This window comes from Schistocerca piceifrons, chromosome X, assembly GCF_021461385.2.
Source record: "Schistocerca piceifrons isolate TAMUIC-IGC-003096 chromosome X, iqSchPice1.1, whole genome shotgun sequence".
In the NCBI taxonomy this organism is placed as follows: Eukaryota; Metazoa; Arthropoda; class Insecta; order Orthoptera; family Acrididae; genus Schistocerca; species Schistocerca piceifrons.
Window position 1 is genome coordinate 307,632,849 of NC_060149.1, and position 23,541 is coordinate 307,656,389.

Consider the following 23,541-nt stretch of genomic DNA (forward strand, 5'->3'; position numbering starts at 1 on the left):
AACCGCCTGTTTGAAAGCGTGTTGTTTACAAACAGCAGAAACAAAAGAATACCGACCGTTGCATTCCAAGGATAGCCAACACACTCGGGAGTAAAAAAAAAAAAAAAATTGCGTGCAATGTAGGGGATATAAAAATCTAAAATATATATGCGGAAAAATGGATGTGGCACATAAACACAGGTGGTCGGAAAATGCTCTTTAAATGCTCGAAAAAAAAATTTTTTTCAGCAAAATCCTTTTCGGAGTACTTAAATAAAACCTTAATCTATCAAAATATGATGAAAACCGAAAATTGATTTTTTTCGACCGGGTCCCCTTAAAAGAGGAAGTAATCACTGGGCCCCAGATCCAGAAAATGTGGAAATTAATGTTATCATTTTGTATCTTAGTCAACAAAGAACCTACAACTCCTTGAGCAGTGTCAGTAGGAGCCACATATCTTTTACTATCATTTCTTACCTCTTCTGCTTGATCTCAGGCACCAGATTGCTCAGAAGAATTTGGTAGTGCCGCAATATTGGTCTGTCCTTTTCTTGCATAGTCTCTGAGGATGGCTGCTCAAAAACTGCAAAGGACAGTCAGAAATACATTCCTTGAAAATGACTGCATCTGGTCTTCTTTGATGGAATGGATCTGTTTTTCCATTGTTTACTCCTTTCTTTCATTTAGGTATGGTAATAATGAATCCAACACATGTCAGTTGTGATCAGATGGCTGAAAAACCCATCACTCTTGTTCTTGCACGTTCTCAACATTCTTGCCCCAGGTGTCATTTGCTGCTTGCTTTGAATCAATGTCAACAAACAAGGGACCCCTGAGGATGCCAATTTTGTCATGTGCAGTGCATCATGCAGTATTTTGTGCATTGATCCTGTGCTAATACCAGTCTCTCTGCCAGTTGTTCGGTAATGCATCTATCAGACAATACCAAAGCTTGCAGTGTTTGGAGATTCCTCCATCAGAGACGGTCTGGCATTTCCTAGTTGAGTTTTTCAGATCTGTTTCACCACACTGAAACAACATTTCCCTCTTTTCCAAAGGTGTTAGCACACACACACACACACACACACACACACACACACACACACACACACACACACATTACTCACTACAAAACCATGCATCTCAGGAAGAATTCTACAAACAACATAAAAACAAACTGCACTTCCAATGCATATGTGCACATTCAAATACCCACCCTGTTTTTTGTCAAAGGTATTAACTTCTTGAAGTATCCTCGTAATCATCAGCAAGCACATTTCTGTTTCATTAAACACCTATCCAAATTCCCATTCACTTTTTGTGACCACTGCTGTGTCACCAGTGAACTTTGTTATGATGTTTCCTCTCTTTGACAAAGAACTCCCACATTGAAATAGGCCTTCAGTTCCTCATTATTCTTTCAATAAACTAAACATGGACAGTGAATGGATAACCCTTCTATCCCTGTAGCTTGTACCACAATGCCTAAGAACCGAAAAGATTTCATTCCATTCCATATTATTAATGACCTTCTCCAAATCAATGGATGCAATATAAGATCCAGTTCTCCTCCAAATCTTTCTGCTTTTATTGGTTGCAATGCTCAGATTGCTTCTCACATGCCCCTCCTTCTCTTCATATCTACCTGACCCTCTTTTTCTATCCTACTCTGCATAGGTAGGAACATAGTTTATCATTACTTGGATTGATAATAACGAGGAGACCAGCAGAATGAAACAGGCGATTCTTGTGGTGAAATGAAACAGGTGATTCTTGTGGTGACTGACAGTGGAGATTACGAGGTGAATTAATAACCAACACGAGTCTAGAGCATAGTCTAGTCATCTAAGCATTTACCACAATCCAGGGAATAGTCCAAATCACAAAACATTAATCTGGCAAGGTCAAAATACTCTGCTGTCCAGTGATGTGTACATAAGACTTCAGTGCCTAGCAAGAGATTGGCATCAATTGCTGGGCAGTGGTATATCGGTAAACACTTGTCAGATGGTGGTGTCACCTCATGTAGTTGCCGGGGCAGCCGCACCCTGCACGAGCAGGTAGCTGCAGCTGTCTTCTAGAGCTTGAGTCACTCTGATGTGTTCTCTCTGTCAATACTCAGGCTATGTGAGGAATCCCAATCACCCTCAGATACTAAATCCCTCCCCATTTTAATTGGAAAACAGGGTCAAAAGTGATTTGGCAGTTGCCGATTTCATTGAGGGAGTGGAAAATGGAATGTAGGAATGCCTGCCAAAGGCTCCCACAGTGTGTGTCTATCGTGGATGGCTGGGGTGGAGGGGGCACCGTCTGTGAGCATCCTCGCTGATCGCCGGAGTCTGAGTGCAGCACTGGTCAGCATGTGGGGCAGTGTGAACCAGAAGTCATGGAGATCAGACCAATGGATCGGTCTCCATGGTCACCACAAGTTGTTAATGCTCAGTGTCCACTGATGGCAAGGGAGGGGGGCAGCTGATTTGAGCCAAAAGTGGTGTAGGGGCAGGAAGGGGTTCAACCTCCATCGATTCCCAACACTGGTCATGATCGACTTCCTGCTGATGCCTAACATGAGGGCAGAGGTTGTATTCGGAGGTGGGGGGGCTGTATGTTACAGTTGCAGACAGAGCCAATTCCAGTGCCAGACCAGCTGCTCCTGGCCAACCTCAACCTCAAACATCTGTCTTCCCCTCTTGCTGATGACACCACCTTGGGTCTACCTGGGGTTCTGGTCGAAAGTACAAGCCTAGACAGTGGCACCCACTCAGTAATATGGACTCAGCTTCCAAATTGGACATGAGATGGAACGGAGTAGTGGTCAGGTGCTCATTGCCATTGCGCTGACAAAAATCCTGAAATGCCGATGCAGTGAATGGAGTGCTGTTGTCAGAAACCGCAGTGGAAGAGCCCCCCTCCATCACAGATATAATGAAAGGGTGCGGATAGTAGCTTTAATAATAGTTGTAGCCATGTGGGAAGTTAGAGAGGCCATTAACAACAAGCAAGCACATAACTCACCAGAATAGACCAGCGAAATCAACATGTACCCTTTGTCAGGTCTTGTTAGGAAATGGCCAAGGGTTGAAATGCTGCACTGGGGTGGACGGGTTGTGGGCACAGGAATGGCAGTTCCAGATAGTGCGTTCAGAGGTGACGTCAATCCCAGGCCAAAACATATGATGTTGCACTATTGTCTTCATTCTGCAAATTCCCCATTGTACAGAGTGGAGGAGCTGCAGTATGCAGGAGAAGAGTGTGGGTTGAATTACCACACAGCACTCATCATCTGTAGCCAGAAAAGTGACCCCATCAGCCTGTGCTGTAAGGAAAAATAATTGCGCCATTCCAGGTAGACATCATTAAGCAAATGCTCTGGCCACCCCCTTCATACAGCAGGCAACACTCTGCGGAGGAGCAGATCACAGGCCCATTCTGCCACTACTTTATGTGCTGTTATTGGGAATCTGCCAAGGGTGTGTTGCTGGTTTGAATCTAAGACAAAACTCAGTGCCTCGTGTGTATCAGATTTGGCATCTGGGCCACATGACAACCAGGAAAGCATGTCTGCATTTTAGTTCTGTGTTGTGAGGCGATAGTGGATCTCATAGGTATAGTTACTGATGAGCAGTGCTCACAACAATAAGATAAGAGGCTTGTGATTGGTGATGAGGTCAAAATTTGCACCATAGAGGAACATGTGAAACTTCCGGACACTACTACGATAGCCAACCCCACCTCCTCAATTTGCAAATAATTTCTGTGTGCCACATTTAATACTTCGGATGCCAATTGAGTGGGCTGTTCTGTGTCGTCAGAGTATTTGTGAAACAGCGCAACACCCACGCCACAGTCCGATGCATCCCATGCCTTGATGGAATGCAGTTAACAAGGGGCCGACCTAAGGCACTTTTTAAGTTGCATGGAAGGCTTGTGGCATGCCTCTGATCTCTCAGATTTAATACCCTTTTTATACAGTTGAGTAAGCAGATTGAAAATGTTGGCTACATTTGGAATAAACCTGGCATAATTATTTGCTTTGCCAACAAATGGATGTAGTTCTGTGAGGTTCTTAGTAACCTGTAAGTGAACAGTTGCAGCAACATGATCCTGAATTGGAGTGAGCCCATCTTGGCTTATATATGATGCAAGTACTTGACACTCAACAAAAAGAAACTACATTTGTCGAGGTGACAAGGAAGACCATTGGCCTGGAGCCACTCAGACAACTCTATAGATTGTGCAGGTGCAGCTCCTGCGTAGTCCCAGTAACTAGCGATCCGTTTAAATAAACAACACAGTTGGGGATACCTTGAATAGTCAACACAGCTGGTAATATCCTGGATGAGTTGCTCAAGATATCTCTGAAATATGGCAGGAGTACTTGCAACCCTGAATGGCAACGTATTATAACAATAAATACCACATGGTGTATTAAGCACTAACAACTGTTTCATCTGATCATCTAAAGGAAGTTGAAAGTAGACGTCAGTGAGATCTGTCTTTGAAAAATATTGGCCCCCAACAAATTTAGCCAACTGTTTCTCCTGTTGAGGATGAGTTGCTCAAGATATCTCTGAAATATGGCAGGAGTACTTGCAACCCTGAATGGCAACGTATTATAACAATAAATACCACATGGTGTATTAAGCACTAACAACTGTTTCATCTGATCATCTAAAGGAAGTTGAAAGTAGACGTCAGTGAGATCTGTCTTTGAAAAATATTGGCCCCCAACAAATTTAGCCAACTGTTTCTCCTGTTGAGGAAGTGAACACAAATCAACATTTGCTTGAGCTTCAACAATACACTTACAGTCACCACAAATATGAAGTAATCCATAAGGTCTCTGAACCATGACCGTATATGTAGCCCATTGGCTAGATGATGCTAGTGACAGAGCACTCACATTTTCCAACCTATCTAGTTCTGCTTTAACTTGCTCGCACACAGTGAGAGGCATGGGAGAAGCCCCACAGAACTTGGGCATTGCCGATTGCTTTAAGGAAATGTGGTCCTGGAGCCTTGTTGCTCGACTTAATGTAGATCCAGACAGCTGCCTAACTTTTGCACACAAAAGCTGAGTTTGAAAACCAAACAGTGCAAAATCATCTAAACCAAAAATGTTGGTTGTTGTCCAAGAATTGACTTACTTAACTTGAGTGATGATTTAACCACACAATGGAATCAACTGGCTATTGTATGTCATCACTTTACTCTACGGAGACTGCAGTTGTGGCAGGCCAGTGCACCAGGATATGTCCTCATTAATCAGAGACACAACCACGCCTGTGTCCAACTGGGTATCCACTGCCATCCTATGAATGGCCAAAATGTTGATGCATGCTGGCTAAGGCAGACAGTTGTGAGGTGCTCTGGTTAGCAGCATGTGAAACAGATTACATTATGGAAAGGGCAGAATGGGCAGTGATGCCATTGATGCTGTGGCTACAAGCTTGACATGATTTGACGGCATGAACATTTTTGGGGTCTGTCAACAACGATGGGGAGGAAAACATTGACTGAGCCTGCACTCGCTTGGGGCTCTGCCGACAGTGAACGAAACACTTTTGTTTGTGCACATTTACCGATGGTGAGGGCGATGAATTGATAATTGCTGAACCCTGTGTCGCTAAACTGCCGGACAAACAGATGCTCAATAAATTGCGTGGCTACGCTGATTGGAAGGCATCAGTTGATCATGGAGCGCAATCGTAACTAAGACTACTAGCAGTATCGACACCCACTGAATTGTGAAACATAGTTTGTGCTGATGCAGTTACTTCATGAGCTTTGGCAATTGTTAACACATCACTCAAGTAACATGATCCTAGCCACAGTGATGTGAGTATGGTGGCCAGAACACTCATTCAGCAAACCACAAACTTCAGAAAAATTACTAGGATCAGAGTGTGGGCAGAATTTTTGCACCACTTCATACAGTTTACTTCTAGAAGACAGAAAGGTTGAACACTGACACCCAGGGTCAGTTATTTGACTGGCCCTGCAGTGAAGAATAAAACAACGTAAATAGACCCTAGTAACTCTCTTTTGCCTCATTGAAATAAAGTGAAGGGCAGAATGAAAGGTGAGTGCACTACAGCCGCCAACTGCTGTTGGTTTTGCAGAAGCTGTAACAGCTATGTCTGCTGCTGCTGCTGATGGTGAAGTTCTCATTGCCTGTTTTGCTGTTACTGTTTGCTCCAGTTGCTGCTGCTGTTGTTGCAGTTGCTGCTGCCACAACTTGAGAAAGGATCCAAGCCACACTGGGATTGTAGTGTGGTCAGAAACTTCTTGGCACCAATTTTCTATCCTATTCTGCATAGGTAGAAACAGAGTTTGTTATTCCTCGCACTGGTGCTAATGAGGAGACTGGTGGAATGAAACGGCGATTCTGGCAGTGACAGATTGCGGGAATTATGTGGTGAACTAATAACCAACCCAAGTGTGAAGCATAGTCAAGCTGTCCAAGCTTGTACCACAATCTAGGGAAATGTCCAAATCAGAAAGCATTAATCGGGCAAGGTCGAAACACTCTGCTATCCAAGTGGTCATATGTAATACTTCAGTGACTTTTGAGAGGCTGGCCACAATTGCCGGTCGGCAGAATATCGGTAAATGCAGAAGGCAGTGCCAGTTCGGATGCTTGTCGTGGCAGCTGTGAACCATGCAGATGCGAGCTGCAGCTGTCACCTGGAGCCTGAGTATCTCTGACGTATTCTCTCTATCGATAATTGGGGTAGGTGGGGAATCCGAATCACCCATGGATATTATACCTCCCCTAGTCTGCTTTCAGTTTCCTCTTTCAGTCTTCAATAAAATATGCTTGTGAGTATTTTTGGCACATTTGGTACAAAGCTGATTGTATGATAATTTTCACTGTCTTGTTTTCTTCAGAAGCATAATAATTACATTCCTTTCAAAGTGTGATGAAAATCTCCAGTTTCATAAAATTAATTCACTAGCATATGCGATATTTTCCACATGCTATTGGAGGGAGTAGTGATAGAGAAATAGTCTGGAAGTGGTTCTGTGCACCCTCTGCCAAACATATAGTGTGAACTGGATTGTAGATTCTCTGCTCTGCTTGTACCTGTATGTGTTCCATTGATATTCCATCAATATGTGGACATTTCTTCCCTCTGAGTGTGTGCCAAGCTTTTTGAAATTCATATATACAAATTGACTCTCTCCAATCGTATTTTATTCATGTATACAAATTGACCCTCTCCTATCATATTTTACAAGTATTTCGGGTTTTTCCTTAACAACTATAAAATTTCTCCAAGTATTGTTTCTGTCATCTTGCCATAGATGTATATTTAGGTTTTGTGCTACCATTACCCAGTTATCTTTCCTGTCTGTAAGCACTGTGCTCTCTGAAATGGTTACTGATTGGTCTCTGCAGAACATCTACATAACCTGATTTCAATATTGTATCTATCTCATGACATCTTTTTTCCATACAGTTTTCTTTAGCTTTTCTATATTTCTGGTTAATTTCATTTCTGAGTGATCCGTATTAGTGCTGTTCACTGTCAATATTTTTATATTTTCATTCTTTTCTTTTAAATTCCAGTATCTTGTCTGTTACCTATGGCTACCTCATTCCTGTCATTTTCAATTTTAGTACCTCTTTGCTTCATTTACTATCTGCATTTTAAGGCAGTTCCATCAGTTTTTCACACTATGAAGAGTCATCATTTCTTTCCTCACACATTCTTCCAAGGCAGTCTTTTAATTTTTGATGCATTTAGCTTTAGGTGTCAATGTTTCAGACACTTAATATTTAACTTATTAAATTTCAACTGGTATTTCACTAGGGGTAGTTTATGTACAATATCAGTCCCAGAACGTAGGCAATTTTTGTAGTCCTTAAATTGACTCCCGACTTTTTGTTTTAGAAAAATATTGTCAAACTGATTCTTTGATCACATGGCATTTTCCATATATACTTTCTACTCAAAAAGTGTATTTGCAATAACTAACACATTTCCAGCGCAGAATTTTACTAATATTTCTCCCACATCATTTCACTTGCTGATACTACTCTTTCCCATTATTTTATATTCTGTACCTCCGCCAACGAATGCATTTCAGTCTCCGATTATGATTAAATTCATATCACCTTTACCGTAGTGTATTATTTCATTAATATTATACACTTTAATCTCACTGTCATCTGCATCTCTGACTGACCTATATATTTGTTTGATTGCAGATATTATAATCCAATTTCACCATTAAACACGCTTCCAATTTGGTGCAGATAACACATTACTCTGTTACTGATTTCCATAATCATTACTATTCCTAGTCTTGTTCTACCATTATCTGTCCCAGTGAGACCAATTCTATGAATGTGATCCTTATTCCAAAAATCCCCCTATTATATCAATCACATCTTATCAATTCCCAAAGTAAATGATGACTAACTGAAAACCTCAGCTGCCAACAGGTGTTGTTGATATACCTCGATGTGGACAGCTGAAAATGTGTGCCCCGACCGGGACTCGAACCCGGGATCTCCTGCTTACATGGCAGACGCTCTATCCATCTGAGCCACTGAGGACACAGATGAATAGCGCGACTTTAGGGACTTATCCCTTGCACGCTTCCCGTGAGTCCCACATTCCCAACTGTCCACAATTCTACGTATGTATTGTACCTTATAGACATTTGCCCACCCACTCATTACTCGCACACGCTTTGGCGATTCCCGTAAGAGTTTGGGCAACCTGTGCACATTCGCACGGACGAAGGTCAATGGCTGGGTAGCCTTTAACTGTATATACGAAAACAGTAACTTGTTCTCGAAAGAACAGTTACTGTTGATGACCGTGCAGCTGTTCCCTGGAATAAATGATGACTAACTGAAAACCTCAGCTGTCGACAGGTGTTGTTGATATACCTCGATGTGGACAGCTGAAAATGTGTACCCCGACCGGGACTCGAACCCAGGATCTCCTCCTTACATGGCAGACGCTCTATCCATCTTAGCCACCGAGGACACAGATGAATACCGCGACTGCAGGAACTTATCCCTTGCATGCTTCCCGTGAGACTCACATTCCCAACTGTCCACAATTCTACGTATGTATTGTACCTTATAGACATTTGCAGGGAACAGCTACACGATCATCAACAGTAACTGTTCTTTCGAGAACAAGTTACTGTCTTCGTATATATAGTTAAAGGCTACCCAGCCATTGACCTTTGTCTGTGCGAATGCGCACAGGTTGCCCAAACTCTTACGGGAATCGCCAAAGTGTGTGCGAGTAATGAGTGGGTGGGCAAATGTCTATAAGGTACAATACATACGTAGAATTGTGGACAGTTGGGAATGTGAGTCTCACGGGAAGCGTGCAAGGGATAAGTCCCTGCAGTCGCGCTATTCATCTGTGTCCTCAGTGGCTCAGATGGATAGAGCGTATGCCATGTAAGCAGGAGATCCCGGATTCGAGTCCCGGTCGGGGCACACATTTTCAGCTGTCCACATCAAGATATATCAACAACACCTGTCAGCAGCTGAGGTTTTCAGTTAGTTAGCATTTATTCCAGGGAACAGCTGCACGGTCATCAACAGTAACTGTTCTTTCGAGAACAAGTTACTGTCTTCGTATATATAATTCCCAAAGTATCTGTATGCACCCTTTATATCTCTGCCTTTGGATTTTCTAATTTCCGACGCTACAATAGAATTTAATATTCTATGTTCTCACACTCATTGAAATTCTCTCTTGCGCTGTTATATATCTTTAGTAGTCTCTGACCATAGATGTGAACTGGCAGACTATTTTACTAACTTTTAGTAGAGACATGCATGTACTGGGAAAAGATAATGTAAATGTTTCCTATTACTTTTCATGTCGCAGTAGTGCAGACTTGAAAGTTGTCTTGACCACATTTGCAGGTAGTGATCACAGCTGCCATACAAATCTCTTTGATTTCTGTCAGCTACTGGAGGAAATGCTACCTTCCTCCAGGCTGAAGTGTGTCTATGTACCACCCCCAACAGAGGGGGATATTTTCTCTGCTGTATGAGTTGTATTGGTGATCTGATCCTTTTTCCCTCATAGACCGTTGGAGCCTTCACTGTAACTGTGACAAGAGACAACTAGAAGGTACTACTAGCTGGGTCAGTTAGCCTAAGGTATTTTTAAAGTGGTATTACTCCCATTTATTCTAGATTATAACAGACGGAGCCAGACCTCCTAAAACAAAGGTATGTTTAGTGAGTTTCTGTTTGTATTATGGCACATAAAAGTGTCATTTATGTCACCATAGTTAATGCCAGAGACAAATTGATTGTGTTTGGTTTTGCATGTTTGAATAAACTCAGAACAAGCATCAGATGTAGTCAACAACCATTACTATCATGGTGCTTGAGTGTGATTAGTTTCAAACTTGCTTTAAGCTCTCTGTGAGGGTGTAGTAGCCAAGTATGATTTATTTCATTTAATTTTGTCACATGAAACCTGTCTTTTCTTTATTGTGAAGTTAGTGGGACTTTTTTTTCTTGGTTCAACATCATAAACATAAGCAGATTTGAAAAGTAGTGGCTATTTCTGTCTCCCAATTTAACATGCATGACACATTTCAGACAGAAAGACGTAACTCCAAAATGATGATTTAAAAGGTAAAAGCTACTAAAAAAGGAATGAATATTTCATACAGCAATGAGCTGTATGGTGTTGACCTTCCTAACATATGAAAATCTTGTTCCAGACTGAGAATAGAGTATGGATTGTGTTATAAAATTTAAAAAATGGCTTCAAGAGTTATTGTTAATCAGATTGTCACAAATAATGTAAGAGGAATTCAGCTAAGTCCAGGTACTTTGCACTCATTTAGAGAGTTTACTTGCTTTCCAGTTCTGCAGAGAGAGATTTCTGAATCCTTATGGAAGGTAATAATGGCTATATAGAATCAGGAACAGAAAGCTGACTGAAGCCAGGAGCGAATAGTGGTGAAATTCTAAATACAGAATGGCATATATATTGTGAATGTAGACTAGTGACCAATCTTGGCAATGTACACTGATCAGCCAGAACATTATGACCACCGACCTACTATCAGTATAAACCTGTCCAGGCGATAGCAGCGTCACTTGGTGAGGAATGACTGCTAATCGGACACATGCACAGTACATGTAGTATCAGTGAGCTTGTAATATCTGTGTGTAGAATGGGGAAGGCATGCGATCTATCTAAGTTGAATGAGTGAGTGAAACCACATCCAGACGTTGTGGGGTTGGGCAGCCACCCTTCATTACAGATATTGGATATCGTAGGCTGGACAGGGTAGGGGGAGAACTACTGGCCAGTGTACAAATGTGTCTGAACACACATTTCACTGATTGAGGTCAGATTGTGATGACCCAGAGGCTTGGCATGAGCATTTTGGAAACTGCATTACTTGTCAGGTGTTCGAGAAGTGCTGTGGTGAGTGTCTTCAACACGTGGCAAAATCAAAGTGAAACCACATCCAGACGTTGTGGGGTTGGGCAGCCACCCTTCATTACAGATATTGGATATCGTAGGCTGGACAGGCTAGTAAAACAGGGTAGGGGGAGAACTACTGGCCAGTGTACAAATGTGTCTGAACACACATTTCACTGAACACTCCTAATCATGGCCCTCCACAGCCAACTACCCATCCATGTGCCAATGTTAACACCACGACAACAGCAACCATAACTGAAATAGGCATGTGACCACCGGCACTGGATTTTGGTGCAGTGGCAGAGCATTGCATAATCTGACAATTCTCGATACCTTCTTCATCATGCCGATGGAAGGGCATGAATCTGTTGTCTTCTAGGGGAACGTCTCCTTGACACCTGTACTGTAGGATGGAGACCAGCTGGCAGCAGCTCTGTTATGCTCTGGGGAGCGTTCATGTGGGCGTTCGTGGGTCTAGTGGAGCTTCTGCAAGGTACCATGACAGCAAAGGAGTATTGTACATTGGTTGCAGACCACATGCTCCCCTCCATGATGATCATGTGTTCCGATGGCAGTGGCATTTTTCAACAATATAATGTGCCATGTCACAATGCCAGGAGTGTTATGGAGTGGTTCGGGGAACGTAGTGGCGAGCTCCAGTTGATGTGCTGAGCCCCCAACTTGCCAGATCTGAACCCAATCAAACAATGTGATTAATGTAGCATCAGAGCTTATCCCCTTTCCTCCTCCCCCACCTGGAATTTATGGGAATAAGGTGACTTGTGTGTGCAGATGTGGTGTCAGCTTCCTTCAGAGACCTACCAAGGCCTCATTGCTTTCAGGCCAAACATGTCACCACTGTTATCCGTGCCAAAGTTGGACATACTGGCTATTAGTCAGGTGTTCATAATGTTGTGGCTGATCAGTGTATTTATTACTGTAAAGAACTAGATAATGTTTAGTGATGCTATGACAGAATCTGAATGTGAAATAATCTGGGTGAAGGTAAGCATTAAAGGTGGGTCAAACGTGTTAATTAGATGCCCAGCTGACCTGACAAAAAGTTTTTGGATGTACATGAAGTCAGTAGAGGGAACAAAATCATTTATTCAGTTGCTCAGTGACCATACTGACACTGAAATGAACGATGACAGGGAGAAGACCGAAGTGTGAATTTATTTTCAGAAATAGTTTCACCATGGAAGATTATAAAATAATTCTTGTGTTTAACAACTGCACGGTGCTGTAATGGCATATGGAGGGTGGCCAGAAGCAGTCTGAAAAGCTTGTAAGGGTGTTGCAGAGTAGGTTGTGCCGAGAATTAATTGTTAATAAAAAACTTGATATGTTTCTGAGCTAATCACAATTGAAATTAGCCAATCAGACCGTTGTGCGCCCAGATTCAAGTGGCCCACACCAACGACAGTGTCGCTAAATGTAAGCTATGTTTGGTTTTTTAAAACCAATCAAGAGAACGATACAAAAATTGGACACGGGACAGTAGTGTCACTCAAACACAAGCCAAAGGCTGAGCAGTCTTGTGCGCAATCATCTACACTATGAGAACAACTGACACCAATTATAACTGATGGGCTGCTTAAATTTGTGTGTGCAATGGCCTGATTGGTTGACTTCAATGCTGATTAACTAGGAAACTGAATAACGTATTGAATTTTTTTTAAGCAGTTATTTCTCAGCACAACTTACCCTGCAACACCCTTACAAGCATATCTGACCATTCTTTATTGAGATAAGCTATTGTAGAATAGAAAGTCAACTAAAATCGCTCAACAGTGGCAAGTCAACTAAACTGGATGAGAAATCTGTGAGGTTATACAGAGATTGTCTGAAATGGCTTGTTCCCATTTGAGCAGGAGTTAATCGTAGATTGTTGGAGCAACGGAAGCTACTGAGTGATTTGCAAAAATGTGCGGGTCATTCCTGATTTCAAAGAAGACTGTTGGACAGGTGCTCATAATTTTATGCTATTATGTCAATGTAGCAGAATTTTAAAACATGTTTTATACCTGCACTTATCACATTTTTGAAGAATGAAAATCTCTCTATAAAAATCAACATAGATCCCGTAAGCAGAGATCATCAAAAACTCGGATTTCCTTGTTCATTCATAAAATCCAGAGCACTCTAGACAAAGAATCACTGGTTGAGGCCATGTTCCTTGACTCCTGGAGAACATTCTGTCCAGTTCCTTACTATCATTTAGTGAACAAAATATGAGCTTACTGAGTATCAGACCAGATTTGTGACTGGAGTCAGTACTTCCTAGCAGATATAACTCAACCCATTATCAACAGGATGAAATTGATGGATGTAAAGTTAATTTTGAGAGTATCCCAAGGGAATGTTATTGGACTGTTACTGTTAACAATATACACAATGATCTTGTGGATAACATTGGAAGCTCTAGGACACTGTTTACAGATGATGATATACGTATGAAGCTTGCAGTGCTAGATGGATATGTTGAAATGCAGAGAATCGATAATTGGTGCAGAGACTTGGCTGTTGACCCTGGACATAAATAAATGTAACATATTGCACATAAATAGACAAAGAGAATCATTATTGTGCAACTACATTATTGGTGATAAGCAATTGGAAACAGTAACTACTGTAAGATACCTTGTACTCACCTTTTTGAGCTATCTGTAGGGAAATGATTACATAAAACTACATTTAGGAATTGCAGATGCCAGACTGAGGTTCAGTATTAACATTTTGTATGCCATGCCCTTAATATTATGTTGTCTTTCATCTTGGAAAGAATGTCATGCATGTAATATTACTGGCACAACATCTTCGTGAGGACTGTCATGCCCGTGATGTTACAGGCAGTCCTCACTAAGGTGATGTGCTCATAATATTTTGAACATGGCATTCTTTCCAACATGGAAGACAACATAATATATCAGGCATGGCACTCGAAGTGTTAAGGAAATGTAATTCATCCACAACATAAGTGGCTTAAAAACCTCTTGTAAGAGTTTCTTGATTATTGCCAAACATTCCAAGAAGAGTTGGACAATGTGTGACTTCCTTCCACATATGTTTTGTGAAATAAATCACAGAAAGTTGGAGAAATTTGATCTTGTACAGAGCTTTATCAATAGCAGTTCTTGCCACATACTATTTGCAAATATAACAGATAAAGAGGGAATCAATGGTGGTACCAGAAGTACTCTCTGCCACACACTGCGCTGTGACTTGTAGAGTGTAAATATACATATAGATTTGCTTTCAACTTAAAAACAGAGAAACAATAATGCTGTCTTCTTCAGTAGAAGAATTGTGTGGAAACAAAAGTAGACTTTGAGCCTTCATTTTATTGTTACCCATTTCATATCCAGTTCATTGCAACTGAACATACAGTGGTGCTCCATTGGCTGGTTTGTCATATCTGTGTGACTTCTTAGAGGTCTTCTGCAGGTGCGGAGATAAAATTTGTCTCTCAAATGCATTTGAAGATGACTTGTGCAGCTTTCCTACACAGTAACAACTATTTGTTCACCATTGTTTGCCTTCATTTTAGTCAACACTGCAGCTATTTCTGCTATCTGGTACTGTTATCAAACAGTTTTGGATCTTTCTGCCATTCAATATCAAACTGTGGAAGTTGAATAATATATTTAAATTCATGTGAAACATCTTCTATGCCTTCTTTACTAAACATGAATATTTAGAAATGATTATGCAGGTAATACGTAGCACCCCTCTTTAACAATCTTTACTCTCATTACAGTGATGATAACTATGTGGTCACAGATTACTACATCCACACTACAGCATTTAAGTGGTCAACTCTTGTAATTGCCAAGAATATGTAAGGTGCTGACATCTCCTGTAAATTACATAGTAGTTCAGTTCACCACATTAGTGCACTTAACCTTTGGCTTTGTAAGGAAAATCAGAAATCCCCCAAAGAATAGTAGGTACAACTTACCCCAATTGACATGATCAGCAGTCTCAAGCCTCTCTCACTACTTTAACTATTGAAGCTGGCAGCCAATATAAGCACCCACATATAGATCTAGCAAGAATTTTTGGCCAGATTGGGTTCTAAATGCAGAAGAAAAATAAGGGATGAGGCACCTGTATGCCATTTTCATTGTGTGTCAATCTTATTGAACACTTGTTGGGACTTCAACATACAATCCATCATGTCACACAGTGTATTCCACAGTTCCATGTTGGAGTTAAATACCATGTTCACTGAGTTTTTGACCATGCCAGAGGACTACTAATGTCATATTGTAACACTGCTGCTGTGAAGAAGACAATGGCTTTGTGGAATGGATGGGGTACGGTGACTGGTCACTGACTGTAATACAGAAACAACATGGAGTTTATGATTGAATGAATATAATTTACACAGAGTTGATCACTATGTCATATAATAAAACTGCAGTCTATTGCAGAATGGATACATGTAACTTGTGTATAATGTCCAGAGGAAATGTATACAATTCATCATGCAGTGCAGCACTAATAGCAGTCAAGTCTTTCGTAATTGCAGTTTTGATCGAAGTATTCTCAGTTCTCTTATGGTGTCAAATTCTGAGAAAATTTCAAGTTCTCAACATTTCTGTTTGTCTGTCTGCCAACATAGGCAATCAAATTCAGCAGTTATAAAATGTCCAAGTCAAATGATTGAGTGGGTCAGGGGAGCTATGGAGGTATTAGAGTTTATGTATATGTTATGTCAGTCTACTTCAGAACAGAACCAGCAATCTGAACTGCACTGTTGTTTACACACCTCTTGCACTCACACTATCCTCTCCACAGTTCCTCCTTCCTCTGTTCTGTCTCTTCATTTCAAACCACTCCGTCACATCATTGTGCACTGTGCACAACTCCTGTTTACAGCCAGAACTATCTCACTTTTGTCACATTCTTTTTATGTGTGTATAGTGCCCAGCTCTCCCAGCTGTTAACCATCTTTCTCCAACCCTCAGTCTCAGTTCCCACATCCTTTCTCTACTCACCCACTCAACCATACACAACTCTCCTCACCCCAGTTGAGCTGCAGTGCCGGCACAATGTAGTCTTCCAGGGTAATATAGCTGTGCAGGCGTGTGTGTGTGTGTGTGTGTGTGTGTGTGTGTATTGTACTAGCTCTGAAGAAAGATTCGTCTGAAAGGTAGCAACATTCTCACTCTTGTTTATGTACCTGTCGATGACTTGACATACAGACTGTGTGGTGATTTGTTACTTTTACTCCCCCCATTATTTATACTCCACCAAGGACTTTCTATTACCATATTCAGTAAAACATCAGTGCTAGAGAACAGCAGGTATACCATAGGTGTACTTCAGCACCAAAGCGTCTTCATATATAACAGCTAGATGAAATGTTCTCATTCTGATAATGAAAGACTGTAGTTTTAGGGGAAAAAATAAACTTATTTTTGACAAAATCACTGTTTAGGTCAGGCATATGGATGGATGTACTGGGGATGGTTCAAATGGCTCTGAGCATTATGGGACTTAACATCTGAGGTCATCAGTCCCCTGGAACTTAGAACTACTTAAACCTAACTAACCTAAGGACATCACACACATCCATGCCTGAGGCAGGATTCGAACCTGCGACCGTAGCGGTCGCGTGGTTCCAGACTGTAGCGCCTAGAACCGCTCGGCCACCCTGGCCGGCTACTGGGGATATTCTGTGCTGGATTTAAATGGATAAGAAAAGACTTAACAAATTGATACATAATGGAAGGTGTGTAGATGACATCATAAAATATGCTGGAGCAACAAAGATGTCATGCATCCACCCCATCACCCCTCCCCCCCCCCCCAAAAGGGGCTTACAATTCTCTTTCCCTTTAATGAATATGTGTGTGGCAACCATGGGGCACTGTGCAGTGGCATTACTCCTTCCTGTCTTGTGCTGTGCTACTCTCTGACTATACCTTTTCTTTGAATTCATTTTTAGTACAGGTGCCTTGTTGACAACTTGGCCTTTGTTTAGGACAATAAACATGGTTACTCACTCACCCCACCCCCACCCCCCCCCCCCCCCAGCCCCGCATGTGTGTGTGTGTGTGTGTGTTTTCCATGCGCACACTATATGTGTTAGCGAGACCTTTTTAATGCCAAAACTGTTGTTTATTGTTAAACCTAGTGAGGAAAATATTGAGGAAGTAACATCTATTAGTGAAGTTTCAAGCAGGTCTATCCTGTTTAAAATAGTGAGCTCTGCTCGGCCATAGGTATTGTCTTCTGTGGAAAGCTTGATGACTTCTCCATCACAATCTCACCTCACAGGAGCTTCAGTGTGGGCCACGGTGTAATTTTCCATTGTGACCACACACTGCAGACAAATAAAGCAATGCATGTGAACCAGGGACAATGGGAGTGTCCATTTTGTTGTCATATCCAGTGGGGGGCCAGAAGATTATACTGGATGTAGTTGCGTTTATTTTGGCATTCAAAGAAGATGTACCTAAAAACATGAAAGAAGATCTTTATGCTCCACCCCCAATAGGATGTTTTAAATGTTCGCGTTTTTGAGCACACGTCTCGTGCTGCACATGTGACCCCCTATCACCAATGAGCCCCCGTCACCAATATGTATTAAATGCAGACAGCAACATTTCTCTCTGTCTTAGAGCTCATCAAATTACTCCATTTGAAACAAGGAGTGTAGCTCTCTGTTGACACACAGTATTATTAACTGTAATGGAAATGACAGGTGGAGCATTAAGTTATAACACGTCATATGATTGCAATAAAAATGTCAAAATATTTGTCAAGTCATTAAAGAGTCAGTGTTTTTAGGCTCATAACAATTTCTAATAGTAAACAATGTTTTGTTTGTTTCAGACTGATTTCAGTGGACGTGTTGTAAATAACGATCATTTTTTGTACTGGGGTGAAGTTACCAAATGTTCTGAAGAAAGTATCGATTTCCTCTTTCAAGTGATTGAACAAACAGAATTTATAGATGACGCGTCTTTTCAGCCTTTCAAAGGTTGTGCATTATTTTATACATATTTTATTTTACATATATTTACTCAGTTGCTCTTTCCCCATTGTAAATACAAATTGTGCTTGTGATGCAGTTATAGTGTAGAACTGTGCGGAATTTTATAATTAGTGCACTTAGTATTTATTTTTGGTAATTTTGTTTATGATAATTGTATGACATACAAATGACAGTTTATCTTAAAGATAAAACTAATTTATTCATAGAATCTCATTGGACAGGGTGGAGGAAACAATGAATTCAATGTACGTTTATCATAAAAATTACTGAGAGTAATCCTTCTTAATATTAAACAATGGAAAATCCAGTATGGAATGTAACAATACCAGAGAAGGAAAGTTGCTACTCACCATATAGCGGAGATGCTGAGTCACGATAGGCACAACAAAAAGATTCACACAATTATAGCTTTTGGCCATTAAGGCCTTTGTCAGCAGTACACACACACACACACACACACACACACACACACACACACACACACACACGCAAATGCAACTTGCACACACGTCTGCAGTCCCTGAGAACTGAAACCACACCACTGAAGTGTGGTTTCAGTTCTCTGGGACTGCAGGTGTGTGTGTGTGTGTGTGTGTGTGTGTGTGTGTGTGTGTGTGTGTACTGCTGACAAAGGCCTTAATGGCCAAAAGCTATAATTGTGTGAATCTTTTTGTTGTGCCTATCGCGACTCAGCATCCCCACTATATGGTGAGTAGCAACTTTCCTTCTCTGGTATTGTTACCTTCTTAATATTATGGTCCTCAATTCCCATTTCCTGTTATTTTCAAAATTTTCAGCATTAGTTTTAATTTACATCTATCCTTTGTATTCAAAGTATGTTGCTTTGTAGTTAAAGTTTGTTGCTCAGGACATCAGACATTCATAAGATGTCTTTGTTAGTTAGTTCTGGTTTTTCTTTTTTCCAGGAAGTAAAATGGAGCCGTATGTAAAGAGATGTAGTGCAACAAAACTGACTTCTGCTGAAAAACTGATGTACATATGCAAGAATCAATTAGGTAATGGCTTTTTGAATGAAAGTGTACTCATTTCATGTGTTGTCTGGATGTCACATGTGTATTATAGCAAGTATTTATTTTTCCTTCCTTACAGGCATTGAAAAAGAATATGAACAAAAAGTATTACCAGATGGTAAAATAAGTATTGACGGTTTCCTGTGTTTGTATGATGTGAGTGTTGTACCAGGTAGGACAATTGAGAAACAAACAGAAATAGTTACAGCAATTTTAAACAATTTGATAAAAACGAAGAAACCTATTGTGCTTGTTACAACTAAAAATGATGATGCCAATGAAACATATGTAAAGGAAGCAGAACGACTTGTAGCCAGAAAAGAATACAAAGGTGCAATTCCTTTAGTGGAAACATCTGCCCATGAAAATATCAATGTAGATTTAGCATTTATTGTCTTAGCTCAGTTAATTGACAGGACCAAAGGAAGAACAAAAATTTTGCCATATGTAGAGGCAGCTAGAATTAGGAAAGAAATTCTTGAACAGTGCACGGAAGCATATCAGCGTTTAATACGTTTACACGTTAATGATTATAGAGCAGTTTGGAGCTATACTTCAAAAAAGCTTGCACAGCAAGAAGACTTTATTCGTTTTGTTGAGCTGTTTGGTTTGGATTGTTCCCAACGACTTTTTCGGCGATACGTGAAAAAGCTGAAAGATGAACATTTAGCAAAGAGAGTCCAGGGCTATATGGACATGCTTCCTGAAATTTTGCAAGAAATGGTTCCTGATATTTCTTCTCTTCGAGACAGGTATGTACTGAGTACATCATTTGTGTATTTTAATTTCTTCAAATGGTTATTCCCCCCACCCTTCTCCTGTTCCCTTGGGGTCATCATGATTGAAGCTCGTATGTTATATTTCCAAAATTGTCAGAACACAACAAGTCACTTTAACACTTTACATTGTAACACACAAATTTATGTTATTATTTGTTGTCCTAACTTCATATGAATTTGGAAAATATTGTATTTAAGTCCATTTTTTGTTTAGTTCGTTACTTCTTTAAAAGACAGAATGCCAAAACCTGTGCTCTTCTGAAACACATTACTTTAACAAATATTATATAATTGTAAGAAATTCCTTCGATAACCAATATTGTGTTATAAGGAACATTTCTGGATTTAGGTCTGACTGAGTGAGATTTGTAACATTTTTCATGTATATTGAAGAATTGTGTAGAGATGAAAACCCATAAATATACACGAGATTGTGACAATGGACTCATATCTGTGAAGTAATCATCTTTATTTTTAATATTGTGGAGCAGTGTGGGGGCTGATTGAGCATCTCAAAGAATTACATAAATCTGTAGCACAACATTGTAGATGCTAGAATTTATATGAAATCATGAATCATCTTGCGATTGCATGAATGAATATCTTTGGACTTGTAACAACAGATGACTCTACTCAATATCACACTATGTGATCTCCAGTTTTTCTGTGTTGTGAGTCAGCTCTTCCTGTCTGCTGAAGGAGCTGAGCCCAAGAATGGATTCTGAATGGGAGGGAACTTGCCCAAAAAGCAACACTCGGTGCATGAAACTGATTTCATTCAAAGCAACCACAATAAACACTGTGCTTCCATGTGAAATTAATTCTCACTATTTGCCTTCTTGGTTTAACTGGAGTTAACAGCTACATTCCAGGCTATTTGTTTATGAACATATGCATATCTGCCTCACACAGTTCTGCTCTTTTGTGCTGATATATGCCTGGTTGAGAGCTTGTGATAATCAGGGACAGTTACTAGCTTGATGAATAGTGTAATAGTGCTGTAATTGGATAACCTACTATGTCTTGTAGCATGTTTTGTTGCTCAGGAAGATCAAGTGGTATTGATTGCATCTCAGGTTGCTGGTAGTGTCAAGGATAATGTTGATAACATAGCCCATAGCGAATCATCAGATCCACCAAACAGTGATTGAGTTTAAGAACTTTTTCATTCACAGTCTAAACTTAGATAATAGCACTGTGCTGTTTTCCTCTTTGTAAGGGGCAGTGCCTTAGCTTACAGGCTCAAAAGTGTGTGTGTGTCACATGCTATGTGTTATATAATGTTTACGTGCTTTTTAAAATTTTATATGGCTTCATAAAAAGTACTACTTTTGAAGTGTTATGGCTATCTCTGTACAAACTCATGTACTTCAGCACTCAATGACACTCAGTCTTGCCTAGAGTATGCAAGTCATTGATACATGTAAAGACTTGGCCATTCAGGTGAATAAAAATTTATAAATGTGCAGAAGCCTTGTTATATTGGCTAAATAACTTTTCATTCCATTGGTCAGCTTATAGCAATAAGTCAGTGTGTACAAGTTGGACTCGCATGTCATTTTCTGTATTTCATTTGCTCTCCTGTAATTTGTAGTAAATTAATTATTATTGATTCACCAGTTTTGTTCTTTTCACCTGCTACCAGTTTTGGCCTGTAAGAGCTCTCAGCCTGTATCAGAGACAGACCCAGTCATAATAAAGCCTGGGATACCATTAAAGTCAGATCCTCCAGAGAATCCTCCATAAGATTGCAGAAACATTGAATTAGTGGCATTTCGTTATGGCTGAGCAAACCAGTTGAATGTAAGCATGTGGGCAATAAAAGTATAAAATCATATGGTATAGGAATTAAACAGTTTTTCAGAAGTTGTGACATCTTCAGAATTGAGAGAAGAGGGCTAAATGCTTTCTCATTATCTACATTGTACATAGAGTGGCAGATTCCCTAAATGCTTTGTCATTATCTTCGTTGTACACAGAGTGGCAGGTTCCTGGCGATAGACATCTCTCAGTGAGCCTACAGTTAGTAGGCAAGAGCTATATCTTTCTCATTAGAAGTTAAAAAGCTGGCCTTTGCATAAATCAGAATGTATCAATACATTGAGTGCTACCAAGTTCATTAACACAAAATTTGTGTTCAAACCAGAAGTATTCCATTTTGTGTATTTCGTTGGTGCTGTAGGAGTGTATTTACTGGAGGAATTTACTTTCAGTTGCTGCACATTGTCACGACTTAACACAATCAGACAATATTTGTTAGTGATATTTTTCATAGGTTTGCAGCTGGATCATGTTGCCGTCCAGATGTCTGGACGACGAAATGATCCGGCTGCAAACCCGTGAAGAATATCAGCAGTTATTATGCCGGGAAAGTCTACGAAATCAATATTTGTTAATGTGAAGACAATATAGATAGTATTTTCATTGGTTGAATAACACTGTATTGTAAAACCCATTAGAGGAATGATGTTTACTCCTGATTTTTTGTGAATGTTCTTATGTAAATGTTATTTCTTTTTATTCTTTCCAGTTTTTAAAGTCATGTCATTCAGTGTATAAACACTGCTTGTTTCCATTTGTCATATTGTAGAGATTGGCCGGCTGTACAACTTCGTCTCAAAGAGCATCCAGATTTTAGCCAGTATTTTTATGAATGCCCAGACGATATTCCATGGACAGAATGTGACCTGACAGATGTGTCAGAAACACGGATTCCATTTGAAGTATTAGACACAAGTGAAGCAGAAACAGTCTTCAAGAACCATGTGAATGCATTGCAGCAAGAGCAGAAAAGATTAGAGTGAGTAACATGAACAGGCTTAATAAGGCTCAGATTCAAAGAAATCATTATGTGTGACAATAAACAATTTCTTGCAGACATGTGTTTCAGAGACTAGTTCTTTCCCTTTAATAATTTGTATTCATTTTTTTATGTGCTGCAGACTTCCAAAAAGGTATGTATGTGATAACATGATGAAATGCATTTTGATGTGTATTATTGCACCGGCCGCTGTGAGCCTTTTTGTGATACTGAAATGCTTGCATCTTTTGCTTTTAGAGATTAGAGTGAACTGTGCCCCCCTCCCTACCCCATTTGTTCACATTTATGCCTAGTAGAATAAAAGAAAGTGTGTTTCGGTGCATAGTTAAATCACTGCATTTTGTTGTTGTGATATAATTTTAACTTTGTGCATTTTTACATTGCACTTGTATTTACAGCAATTAAAAAGTTTATTTATCAGGCAGTTGATCTTTTTGTAAAAATTTGCCCTGTTAATTTTCAATCTTACCATTCATGAAAA

At 40.2% G+C, this 23,541-nt stretch overlaps 1 protein-coding gene across 4 annotated transcripts in view; it reads left to right on the plus strand.

The window, feature by feature from the left end:
- LOC124721237 (rho GTPase-activating protein 190) overlaps nucleotides 1–23,541 on the plus strand; it is a 301,992-nt gene that overhangs the window by 34,500 nt on the left and 243,951 nt on the right. For all 4 annotated transcript variants that reach the window (XM_047246094.1, XM_047246095.1, XM_047246096.1 and 1 more), the window contains exons 3-6: nucleotides 18,267–18,414; nucleotides 19,356–19,445; nucleotides 19,540–20,212; nucleotides 22,830–23,039. In XM_047246094.1, the coding sequence (XP_047102050.1) occupies nucleotides 18,267–18,414; nucleotides 19,356–19,445; nucleotides 19,540–20,212; nucleotides 22,830–23,039 (1,121 nt within the window). The remainder of the gene's footprint in view (nucleotides 1–18,266; nucleotides 18,415–19,355; nucleotides 19,446–19,539; nucleotides 20,213–22,829; nucleotides 23,040–23,541) is intronic.